The sequence below is a fragment of the Phaseolus vulgaris genome, chromosome 10 (assembly GCF_051622355.1).
Source record: "Phaseolus vulgaris cultivar YP4 chromosome 10, ASM5162235v1, whole genome shotgun sequence".
NCBI lineage: Eukaryota > Viridiplantae > Streptophyta > Magnoliopsida > Fabales > Fabaceae > Phaseolus > Phaseolus vulgaris.
This window is the reverse complement of record NC_143507.1, coordinates 6,562,984-6,576,094: the sequence shown is the minus strand read 5'-3', so window position 1 is coordinate 6,576,094 and position 13,111 is coordinate 6,562,984. Positions and strand designations below refer to the sequence as shown.

The following is a 13,111-nucleotide window of genomic DNA, read 5'->3' as shown; positions in this document are numbered from 1 at the left end:
GATAATGAATATTCTAAATTAAAATTAAGAAGTCTATACATAGTCATTACAAGTATGTACGCGGTGATTTATTCTGAGGTACTTTGCAATATTGATGGACTTCATGAATAAAAAAAATTGTCCTTACTCTTTATATATTATATCCACATATACTCAATCTTATGAAGAGCATGAAAAATACATGAGAAATGTACTTGGTGTATTAGAGGAGAAGAAGTTGAATGAGAAATTATCAAAGTGTGAGTTTTGAAGGAAATAAGTTAAGTTTTAGGGCATGTGGTATCAAACAAAATAATTTCTATGATCCTTACAAAGTAGAGTCCACCCAATATACCCTCTTAACAACTATCAAACTCAAATTCAAACTTATAACCTTGTTTTAATACCAATTGTTTTAATACCAATTATTTGATTGAACACTTACTAATAAACTAAAAATTATAGGTAACAAGTGCAACTATTTCTATCTAAGAGTGTAGCTGCAACAACATAATTCGATTATGACTTAACTCACCTAACAATTGATATCAAGGATCATTATAAGGATAACTTTCTTTTAAGAAAATACATCGTTATGTATTACTCTAGTCATGATGAAAAGAAAAAATTATATCCTCCTTAGCATTACTTTTTATAATATTATTATTATTTAGTTTTATTTTATTTTTAAAGAATTAAATAATTAGTTATATATAAATTTGGGTTTATAAAATAATAAAATATTCAAATTATATAATAACAATGTGATTTAAAATATTGTATGAAAATATATATTATATTACAAAGTAGGGATGTTATCTACAATAAATAGAAAATTCATTTTTTATATTGTTATAAATATATTAAAAGAGTAACGTGTCAATGGAAATGAACAAAAATTCATTTTTACAGAAGATCTGTAATTTTTTTATATTGGTTTTAGCTTTTAACATAAACAACTTTTACAAACTCATTCAATTTAAGGTTCCACTAGCAAATTAATCGAACTATTCACAGTTAGAACAGACAAAAAGAAAGGAAAAAAAGATTGAAAAAGATAATGAAACATTCATATAGATATTCAACTGTTGGAACTTCGTCCATACATAGACTAAATAAAAAAAAAGGAAGATTATAAACTATATATAGTTACTGCAGACAACAGAACACAGTAATTCGGCAATATCTCTTCCAAGTCTTCCACAAAATTCTGGATGTGATCTCATAGAAACACTTTGCTGAAAAAACAAAACAACACTATGAATCAGAAAATTAAAAATAATAAAATAAATAAATTCTAAATAGTATATAAAATGATAACAAAAAAATACCTTAAATACTTGTGGATCCAAATACAGAACTGAGGAAGTCATCATCCTCAGAGAAAATCTGCAAGTTCTTGGAGTCCATGAGGAAGGCAATTGCCTCATCATTGAACTTCAGCAAAAAAGCCAACCTGATGAGCTCAGAGAGTGGAGCAACATGATCGTGATTCTCCAGCAAAACACCCTCTGATATGACTTCTGAAAAATATGTTGCATACTTTACCAAGCCAGCATTTTCACCATGCCAGTTCATTTGGGTGAAAAACTTTGAACTTTGACTCTCCCAACGAACCATTCTGTTTGCCCTTTTGGTAAGGATGTTCCCTGATGATAATGACACACTATAACTTACATGGATTGAATCTTTGGCTTCAAAGAAACTCAAGTTGAGTAGCCCTTTGACAGCTTCATGCCTCTTGTTTGGTTCCATTTTAAGGCTGGAACAAGCAAGAAAACCAAGAATAAGTTTCACCAACACCCTCACATTACAAACATTAGCAGCATCAATCTGCTTAAGTTCAACAACATTCGGCAGTAAGGGATATTCAGTGCATATACACTCAGAGACACTTCGAGCACCAATCTTTCTGTACAAATCAGATAAATCACTCCTAGATGATGGCACCATGTTCTGAGGATACCAGACAAAGAATTTCTCCATCTCAAATAGCCTCTTCAGATGAAGGTTGTCAGGAATGAAAACATCTTTCTTCTCTTGTAAGAATATCTCATTGTTGCCTGAAGTAGCAGGAAGCTTCAGGAACCTTTCAGAAAGTTTTTTCTCTGTATGTAAGCTAAAATGGTGTAACATAAATAACCAGAACTTATGGCACTTGTCGTATGACAGCTGTTCCACTGAACTCTCCCATTCATTCCAAAGGTTGACATAATCATCAACTGAGGGCTTATTCCTGACTTTCATGTCAGAAGAGAAAAAGGGAAGAATCTTCTTATCATAGATATCTTCTAGAACATAAAATTTGGAAGCAAAAAGATTATCAGGATCATGTATCACACATTCTTTTGCATGCACCCACTTTGCACTTTTTAGTATCCAAATCTTAGTGGTTGCTGCTACATCCTGAGTTTTGCGGTGTTCACTTAAGTACCTATAAAATCCAAAATGTTGTGATAATTTGACCCAAAATAAATATCAGGAATCTGATTGAGTAAAGAATACAACAAGTCTGTAACAAAAGAACATGTAGACAATAAAAGATTATTTTCTACCTCGATGTTAGTTAACATACAAATAGAATCCTTTTAGATCGAAAATTCTAAATAGTGATCCAAATAATCTTATTAAAGAGAAAATACTAATAACTCCTTGGACAAAAGTTTGAACAGAAAACACAAAATATATTCTCGAGAGAATATTTGCTTAGCAGCCAAAAATATGGTTGAATCGAGAGTACCTGTATATTTGCACAATAGTGTTATAATCAGAGAGAGAGTCAAGGTGCTTAGCAGCCAAAACACATCCTTCCTCAAGGTCAACTATGACTCCTATTTCTTTGAGTTCTTCTTTGTAAGATGCAATTTGGGGACCATAAAAATTGGCATCAATGAAAAGTCCATCAGTTGGCTTGAAGTACACACCCCACTTGGAATCGAACAACAGACACTGATCTGGAGACCTATAACCATCATGTGTTTTCAACCAGTTTGTAGACAATCTTTTTTTGAAGGCTTCATCAAGGGGCGACACAGCCCCTTTGAGTTGAAGTCGAATACACTCCAAAAAAGAAAAGACACTTTCAGGAGCAATGGTGGAGGGATCTGATGGAAAATTTAAATGTTTAAGCACAAAGTTCACCCCATCTTTCAATTCAGTAACAACACCAAAGCTCTTCAGCTCTTCCGTGTACTCATGAATTTCTGTACCATAACAGCTGTCATCAATGAAAGGAAGACAAGTTATTGAAGAAATAGATTTCCATGACACACCATCAAGAATGCAATCTCTTGGAACACTATAACCACAATTCCTTGTAAGCAACCACTTCTCACTTCGTACAGTCGCTGAGAGATCAGCAGGAAATTTATATTCAGTTCCCTTCAGCAGTCTGTGGCATGAAAGAAACGATTTCACGTGTTGTTGGCCAAAGGAAGTTTTGGAAGCCTTCTGTTTGAACTGAGGAACAAATGCTTTTATAGTTTCATCAAAGTCAACCACCACCCCTATTTTCTTCAATTCACCTTTGTAACTGAAAAGCCTCTCTCCGTAGAATTTTTTATCAATCACAGGAAGATCACCAAATACCTCCAAAATGCAGCCCCATACAGGATCAGACAAAAAACAATCACCTGGAAATTTGAAACCCATGTTCGTCTTCACGCAGCTTGAAGTCTTGATTGAATTCACAAGTTCAACCGAGGCAGAGGAAAACTTTACGCATTCCATCAACAACAGAATCGCCTCAGCATTCAAACTGGCAAAGTTTGATGGTAATTTTAAATGATGAATGACAACTTCATACTTTCTACTACAGCCAACAATAACACCAAGCAACATAAGCTCCTCTTTGAAATTGTAAATTTCCTTACCAAAATAAGTTCTATCAATAAAAGGAATAGCACTAATTTGTGATGCAACTTCCCATTCCTCATCATATAACACAGATCCCTCAGGAGACCTGAGACCAAGAGATGTCTTCAGCCAATTTCCATTTTTTACGCTGTTAACAAATTTGTCTAAAGGAAGAATACGTTCCCTTTGGCATTTAATGAATTCAAGCATCAGAATAACATGATTGCGGCTTAAATTGTAATTTGCTGCTCTATGCATTAATTCTTTTCCAATGAATTCGCAAGCCTCCTCATAACTGAACATCACACCAACAATTTTCAGTTCCTCCTTATACTGATGTATCCTACTTCCATAGAACGTCTCATCAACGAGTGGAATGTCCACAAGAGCAGAACAACTTTCCAGAGTTCTTCCCAAAGATGATTCAATAAAGAATGATTTTGAAGGTGGCATCCATCCATTGACTGTAACTTTGAGCCAGCTGCCATTCTTTACGCATTCTAGGAATCTCTGTGGTATACCACCTGACTTGGACTTTAGGTTCTTAATCCAATGCAAAAGCAAAAAAGCATTCTCTTTTGTAAGTCGTGTATCTGCCGCAGAAAATCCAGCATTGGGAGGGTATAAATCTGGAATATCAGAAGCACCGAGGTGATCAGTCATGAATTTGATGAGCTTCTTGTAGTCTGTAGATTGACCCGCATAAGTAGACCTATTCAAGTATACCTCTCCCATCTCAACATAATTTTGATTCACCCAAGGATTTGACACCATCAACTTTGCCCAATCGCTTACTCTAGCTGGCAAAAGAACCTTATTTCTAGATTCATTCACATTGCCATACTTATCCACAATTGGCATAGACCTACAGAGTGCGTCAACTTCAAAGCTGGAAAAGTAATATTTGGAAAAAGAATGATATAGGAAATTAGCATATATAATGGCAAGCTTGGAGTCGTTTCCTATGGAGCTGCAAAGCTTTTCTGCAAAATCGTTCACATTCAAAGTAGTAAATCTGACTTCATTTTGTAGCCACTCCAGCAAAGTAGACCTTTGGGGAAAAGTTAACATAGCTTTCTGAGTAGGTTCAGGGATAAAATATTGTTTAGTTACACAAGAAAATTCCTTATTCCAACTAATAAACCAAGAATGAGGACAAGACTTCTTAGAATCTGCCTGAACCAATTCCATGGATCCATATCTACAATTATAAACACTGCAATGCGATAGACTCCCATCAGAGCACACATACTTAAGCAATGGAATGTCCGCCATGTTGGACCCACTAAAGAACGACTGCCAATTTGTAGCAAAAAAGAGTAAAAGCTTCAGATATGACTTTTCAGATAATCCATCCACGAGATTAGAACTCTGAATACACATTGCATACCAGGGAGCTTTAACATGTTCTACACCTAAAAACTCGAGTATGCCATCATACTGACTCATATCAAGAGCAGAACTCAAGATTTTCCTGTTATCATAAGAAGATAGGTTGTCCAAGTGTATTCCTTCAGCCCGAGCATCATTCAAAACATTCCAGAACTCAGGCAGAAGCCGTCCTACTTCACGTGGCTTACAGAAGTGCTTCTGCTCCTTGTAAGTCTCTATGGGAATTATGTTTTCTTCAAGCAGTTTCTCTTTTATTTTCTCCCTCACGTAGTTTAACTTCTCGTATGAAGAACTTCTGATTGGAATGAATTTGAACATGTTTGCCAAAGTGGATACAGGAGCTTGATCTGACCCTAAGATAAGTGTTTTGAATGAATCAATAAAAGCTGTTGGAACACATTCTAGTATTCCATGGTTCCACTTGTCATCCATGAGAATTGTTTCCCTAGAAGATGCCAAGACAAAATCTGCTTGAATTATGAATGGGAAATTGGTGACCATTTCGGTCGGAAGAAAAGCATAGACCCCAGAAGAGCTCATTCCCCTATTAAGCCTATCCTGATGTGGGAAGGCTAATGTAACAACCCACTCCTCCACATCCTTTCTCCTTTCAACCACATTTTCCAACCTCACAGGAAACTTTTGCTTCCACATATAGTAGCTGCATTCCTTATCAGAAACACCATTTTCCACAGCGGTTAAGTTCAGAGTGTAGGACTCAGCATTCATGTTTTTCCTGGAAACAAAGTTAACATAGAGCCGATCCCGGAGGAGCAGTTGGCTATGTTGATGCTGACTATGGTGGTGATTTAGATCGGAGAAGGTCACTTTCAGCTTACATCTTTACCCTATGTGGGTCTGCTATCAGTTGGTATTCTTCACTTCAAGCAATTGCGGTTTTGTCCACCACTGAAGCAGAATATATTGTGATAGTCAGAGTGCTATATGGCTTCGAGGCTTGGTAAGTGAACTTGGTCTTCAACAAGATGTTCTTGTTATATTTTGTGATAGTCAGAGTGCTGTCCACTTGACCAGGAACAGTAAGTATCACTCAAGGACCAAGCACATTGAAATCAAACACCATTTTATCCGAGACATTGTTGATACAGGAGATATAATTGTTGAAAAAATTCATACGACCGAAAATCCTGCAGACATGTTGACCAAGCCACTTCCATCGGCTAAGTTCGATCATTGCCTGAACTTAGCTGGTATTATCCATACTTAATCAAGGCTTCATGGCGAGAGAGTGTTCCAGTCAAAGGCAAGTCAAGGTGGAGATTTGTGGGTTTATGACTCACCTTTACCGTTATCTTGGCATAAATGGGAGGTTAATTGCCACAATCAATTGCAATCAATAGGAGGTTAATTGCCGCAATCAATTGCAATCAATGGGAGGTTAATTGCCGCAATCAATTACAATCAATGGGAGGTTAATTACCATTAATTGTATTTATTATTGTTGTCTCCTAGAACCACTATATATAGTGGCTTCCTTCAAGCAATGTAACACACTACAGACAATCAACACACACTTACTTCCTCTCTCTTCTCATATACTCTCTATTTTTGTTGGGTGTAAGTGTTTAACCCATATAGAGAGGATTTGTTTTAGGGCTCTTTATCTATTAGTCGGAGAGGAATTCATTGTACTCCCAGTATCATTATAGTGAAAGTTTTGGCTCTCTCGCCGGTGGTTTTTTACCTCTATTTAAAGGGTTTTCCACCTAAAAATTCTGGTATCATTCTCACTTTACTTGTTACTTTAATTTCTCATAATCTTTGGTTGAAATTATCACGCTTCCGCACACGATATCCCTACAATTATCATATTTTTTTTTTAGAAAATAAGAGGTGGTAGAGCATATAAGTTGAAAAGAGGGATGCAAATAGTAAAATGTTGGGGCAGAAAGATGGACCCAGGCTTTCAAAATAAACAAGGTGGAGTATATAAAAAACGTGACTGGCAAATAGCAAATCGCTAGGCAGCAGAATGAGCCAGGCTTTTGAAAATGTGGTGCAAAGGTAAGAAGTAGGAGGATTCTCCCTGGACCTCCAACGCTTCTCCGTACACCTCCCTATAGTTCTTTAATTCCACTTCTACCCCTATCCCTATATGTCAGGGTTTTGTGGTTTTGGTGGACACAATGTTGTGTTGTTCTCATTTTGAAAAAGGCGGTTTCTTAGATATCTTCATTGTGGTGATGTTTGGTATTTGGTGGTTGAAGTTGTTTACCGTTTCGATATTTTTTTTTGTTCTTAATACCAGATTGTGGCATTTGTAACACCTCCCTACCTTTCTGGGAATTTCACAAATCAAATTGTACAATCTGGTATGTAATACTGAATCCAGTGTTATATACTAAATTGTACAATTTAGAATGTACTATTTTACAAACCGAATTGTACAATCCGATATATGTCTTAGGATCTGTTGATACATACCAGATTATACAATCTATTATGCATCCCTGAACCAATGATACATATTGGATTGTACAATTCAGTTTCTTTAAAGAAAATGTGCATACCGGATTGAGTAAACCATGATCCTTAACCGTGTTACATTTCTGGTTTGTACAATCTGTCTTCAACACAACATAGAAAAAAGAATTTTACAGAAGGTCAAAAGATGGTGGATTGAAAACACAAAAACTTAGCTTACGTTCTTTCATGCAAATGCTCTCCTCAACCATAGCCCTTGAGTGCCCTCAAATGCCTCTCAAATTGGAAAAATGGAGGTGGTGGCACTTAGAGAAAAAAATGAGGTATGGAGGTGCCCCGATTTTGAGAGAGAATGGTTAAGGGAGAGTGTGAGGTTTTGAGTGAGAGAATTAGGGTTTTAAATTTTTTTAGATAGGGATAGAAGTGACTTCACATTTTATATGGAGGTATAGGAAGCATAAGAAGTATGGTGCAAATAGTAAAAGAGCTGAGTGTGATAATATTAACATGAGGGGTCCAAAAAGCAAAAGGGCCCAATTATTTCTGAAAAATACTATTTTATCCCTTTTAATAAACACTTCCAAATCCCGATTCAAATACAACCGTGGGCCCCACCTTCTTTTTCAAAATTAAACCAAATCAATGTAGGGTATTTCTTCCTGCAGTCCTACATTCTATGTAATACCAGAATTATCTTTTGATAATTTTGGATGATTCCAGAATAGTGTTCTGTAAGCAAAAAGGTATTTTCGAAATAGGGGTTCCGTAAGCAAAATGTTTTTCTAAAATAGGAAATCCATAAGGGAAAAAAACATTATGGAATATCCTTTCCCTAACACATTTTTCTAATTTCTAAAATGGTAAATCCAGAATTCATAAAATATGTTTTGGAAAGTATGTTTTGGAAATATTTCACAAAGAGTAATCTAGAATTAATTTTTGAAGTAGGTAAAACAGTATTTCTTGATAATGATGAGGTGCAGGAAGTCATTTGTTGGGGTGCAGGGAGAAACAGTCATCACTGTAATTCCAATTACATGCAACTTTTAATGGAGAAAATTAACAAAAAAAAAACGTAAATAAAAATTTGTAAATGAAAAAGGCAAGAACATTTAACCGAATTGCACCAAATTATTGAAATGAAAGAGAAAGGTTGTAGCTGTAGCGGCGAAACCAACGTCAACGGCGCGGCGAAACCAGTAGCGTGGTGGCGGTTCTGATCGCGAGAGGGGGCTGAACGAGTCGACGGAGGCGGAGGCCGTCGTGCGGCGGACGGAGGCTTTTCTTTCTTGGAATGATCTCTTCCGTTTTTGCATGCTAGAGATGAAAATGAGTGAGGAGGTGTGGTGACTATAGAGGGAGTGCAAAAACAAAATGTTGAATGGGCCTGCGTGATGAGTGAAATAAGAACAGGGGTGCGAAAAGGAAATAGTTTACAATTAAGTCAAATAAGAAGATTGTTTACAATTAAGTAAACTAAAAAGAATTCTAATTAAACACCCTTGGTTGATTCCTTTGTTGCGTGAGTGAGATGAAGAGTTCGTGATACAAATATTTTTTGTGAATACAGAGAAGAAGAAAAATTAAACTGTGTTCGTGATATGTTATGTATAGTTTTAAAATAAAACTGATTTGACTCATCTTTTATTGTGATTAAAGGTAATCAATCACAATTTTGTCAAAAACAGCTAGATATTATTAAAAAACATATTCTGATGCACACCCCAAATGCATGTTTGATTGATTTGATTTACATTTAAAAATAAACTTGTTAGAATATATGGTCAATAAATAAGAGGAGATGAATTGTTTTCAAGAGATTTTTCACAATTTTCACCATTGTTTAAATTAAATTGAAAATTTCATAAAAATCAATTAATTAAAATCAATCGATTGTAAAAAGAAAAGCAAACATAAAAACCTGATAGAAACCAATTGTTATGTTTAATTAATCAATTGGATTATGACCTAGAAACCAAAAAACAATAAAATGATATACCAGTTCACTCTTAACCAAGAGCTACTACATCAAGTCCTCTGTGCACCACTAAGAATCCATTAAACACACACTACACCATTTTTGACCTTAGACAACGCCTAAAAAGCGTTGCCTAAAGTAGGAAAAGTGTTGCCTTAACTTTAGGCAACGCTTTAGCAACGCTTTTTCAGGCGTGGAATATGCAGCCGTGGGCTTAGGTTTAGGCAACACTTTTTTGCAGCCGTTGCCTTATACTGGTAGAATAGGCAACGTTTTTTCAGAAAAAGTTTAGGCAACGCTTTTTCTCATAATGTTTAGGCAACGCATTTTTAGTGTTGCCTATTGTTTATGCAACGTTTTTTTAAATGTTGTCACTTGTAAAGGCAACACTTATTTACATGTTGTCAGTCATTTTAGGCAACACTTATTTACATGTTGTCTGTCTTTTAGGCAACACATTTTCAATGTTGCATATTGATAAAATAGGCAACGCATTTTCAATGTTGTATGTTGATCAAATGGGCAATGGTTTTAGGCAACATTTATTTACCTATTTGTCATTTTAGACAATATTTGTGTACATGTTGTAAGTACTTTTGGACAACACTTTTTTAACGTGAAAAATTATGAAATACATCTTAATTTATAAAATGACGCAATATGAAACATTTTCAAACTACTTTAAAATGTAATTTCATTGTATACCAAAATATTTCAAATGTGCAAGTTGCATTTTCCATGGTATACCAAAATAGTAGAAGTTGTAATCATTACAACTAATTAGAGTTAGGAAATCTCTCAAAATTTCTACATTTCTTCAATCATCAAAAATCTTTCTCATGTCCAGTATCAGTATTATCTTGACGTTCATCCTGAAACAATTAAACAAAATGTACAAAATTTTTAAAATATTATCAAGTTTATAAATAAAATAAGATAAATACAAATTGAATGCAAATTATATGTCTATACCTGGTCCAAATAAGGATCATGAGTGGAAGTAGATGAACCTGGAGCAACTACACTATTTTCTTTCCTTAAAACCCGTGACATCATATGTTCTATATCCCCCTCATTCAAATCTGGGTTTTGTTGCTTAAGCACAAATTTCACAATTGCTTCTAAACCTTCAACCTTTTGAGTTAGGGAGTTCACTTCAATAGCATACCCTTTATGGATAGCGGCAATTTCTTGATTCCTTTTTAATACTGATGGTGTCACAGTCCTTCAGTCTGCATAAATATCTTTCAATGGGGTACATCCATCGAAATTGAACGGGGCCACCTAATCTCACTTCATTCGGCAAATGAATAGGTAAGTGAAGCATTATGTCAAAAAAACTAGGTGGAAAAATCATCTCTAATTAACAAAGTATTTGTACTACTTCTGCTTCCAAGTAATCCATATCTTACACTTGTATAACCTTTTGACATATAGAGTGAAAGAATGACCCAAATCGAATTAGAGGATCAGCCACTGTATCAGGCATAATGCTTCTTATTGCCACTGGTAGTAAGTAATGCAACATGAAATGTGCATCGTGACTCTTATAACCAGATATTTTCTTGTTATTAACATGCACACACTTTAAAATATTTGATGCACTTCCATCTGGTAATTTGGCAGCCTTAAAAACACCACAAAAGATAGATTTCTCATTAGCATTCATTGAAAAACAGGCTGTTGAAAATTGTACTCGGCCTTTATCAATCTCCCTTGGATGAAGATCCTTTCTTATTCCCATAATTTGCAAATCATAACGAGCATTAACATGATCTTTTGTCTTCCCTTGAATATCCAAAAGAGTGCCCAAAATACTATCACATATGTTTTTCTCAATATGCATGACGTCCAAATTGTGACGTAATTTATTTGTTGCCCAATAAGGCAACTCAAAAAAGATTGATCTCTTTTTCCATGGACCATCACTTGTCTTTTTTGCATTCTTTCCGAATTCATTGATGAAATCTTTTAACATTTCTACGATTTCTGGCCCTTCTAACATGTGTGGTGTAGATCCAAATTCTTTTTTTCCATTAAAAGACTTCTTATTAGATCTCCAAGGATGGCTCATTGGTAAAAAGACACGATGGTTCATATAGCACATTTTATGGCTATGTTTCAAGTAGGATGAATTAGTGTCATAATTACAATATGCACAAGCTAATCTTCCTTTGGTGCTCCAACCTGACAACATCGCATACCCAGGGTAGTCACTGATAGTCCATAGAAGAGCGGCACGCATTAAAAATGTTTCATTTTCTGAAGCATCATATGTTTCTACTCCAAACTCTCATAAATCTTTTAACTCCTGAATCAACGGTTGAAGGTACACATCAATATCATTTCCTGGTGATTGTGGTCCTGGAATCAACAATGATAACATTGTATATTCAGGTTTCATGCACAACCAAGGTGGAAAGTTGTACACCACCATCATCACAGGCCACGTGCTATGTGATATGCTCATGGTCCTAAATGGATTAAAGCCATCACTAGCCAGACCAAGTCTTACATTGCGCGAATCAGTAGAAAAATCTTCATGAAGACTATCAAAGTTCTTCCAAGCTTCACCATCAGCGGGGTGTCTCATTTTCCCATCCTTCGATCGTTCTTCTTCATGCCATCTCATGGACTCAGCAGTCTTTGAACACATTAATAGTCTTTGAAGTCTAGGAATCAATGGAAAGTGTCGCAATACTTTGGCAGGAACTTTATGCTCATATTTTGGCTGTTCAACCTCAGAATTGGCATTTGGAAATTCCTTCCATCGTGAAGATTTACATATACTGCAAACATCTAGACCCTCATTCTCTTGCCAAAATAACATACAATCTTTCGGACACGCATGAATCTTTTTATAATCAAGGCCTAGATCACCAATCATAGTCTTTGTTTTGTTAAAAGAATCAGGAATATTCAAACTAGGCATAACCTCTTTTAGTAATTGTAGGAGATCAGTGAATGAAGAATTGCTCCAACCATGAAGACATTTCAATAAATACAGTCGAATGATGAAAGATAAAGTGGAGAAGTTTTTACACCCAGGGTAGAGTTCTTGATTTGCATCATTAATCAAATGGTAGAACTTTCTAGCTTCATCATTAGGACCCTCTTTGCCTCCTTTTGCTTCTACCACATTTCTATGTGTGTCATACAATAAGCCATAAATATCATCTTGTGAATCTTCATTATCTATCATGTCATCATCACTTTTGGTAGTCGAAGATATTTCTTCTCCATGGTGAATCCAAACCTTATATCCTTTTAGAAAGTCCGTGGCTATTAAATGATCATAAACCACATGTCTTCTTGCCCAAACACAGTTTCTACAATCAGCGCATGGACATAAATCTCACGTCCTTGAGGTCTTCCTCTAGTGTAAGCAAAATCTAAAAATGACTCAAGACCATCTATATATTCTCTGCTAAACCTTGGGAATTTTGCCCACTCTTTCTCCAT

At 35.5% G+C, this 13,111-nt stretch overlaps 1 protein-coding gene and 1 pseudogene across 1 annotated transcript; both read right to left on the bottom strand.

Annotated features, from left to right (window-relative positions):
• Window positions 1-1,311: 1,311 nt before the first annotated feature.
• Window positions 1,312-7,922, bottom strand: LOC150024186 (uncharacterized). The gene is made up of 4 exons (XM_090296040.1): window positions 7,892-7,922; window positions 7,758-7,810; window positions 2,720-6,060; window positions 1,312-2,413 (listed from the first exon to the last, which is right to left on the bottom strand). The coding sequence occupies exons 1-4, from the start codon at window positions 7,920-7,922 to the stop codon at window positions 1,312-1,314; spliced, it is 4,527 nt and encodes a 1,508-aa protein (XP_090152166.1).
• Window positions 7,923-10,473: 2,551 nt separating this feature from the next.
• On the bottom strand, window positions 10,474-13,111 carry LOC150024185 (uncharacterized; annotated as a pseudogene).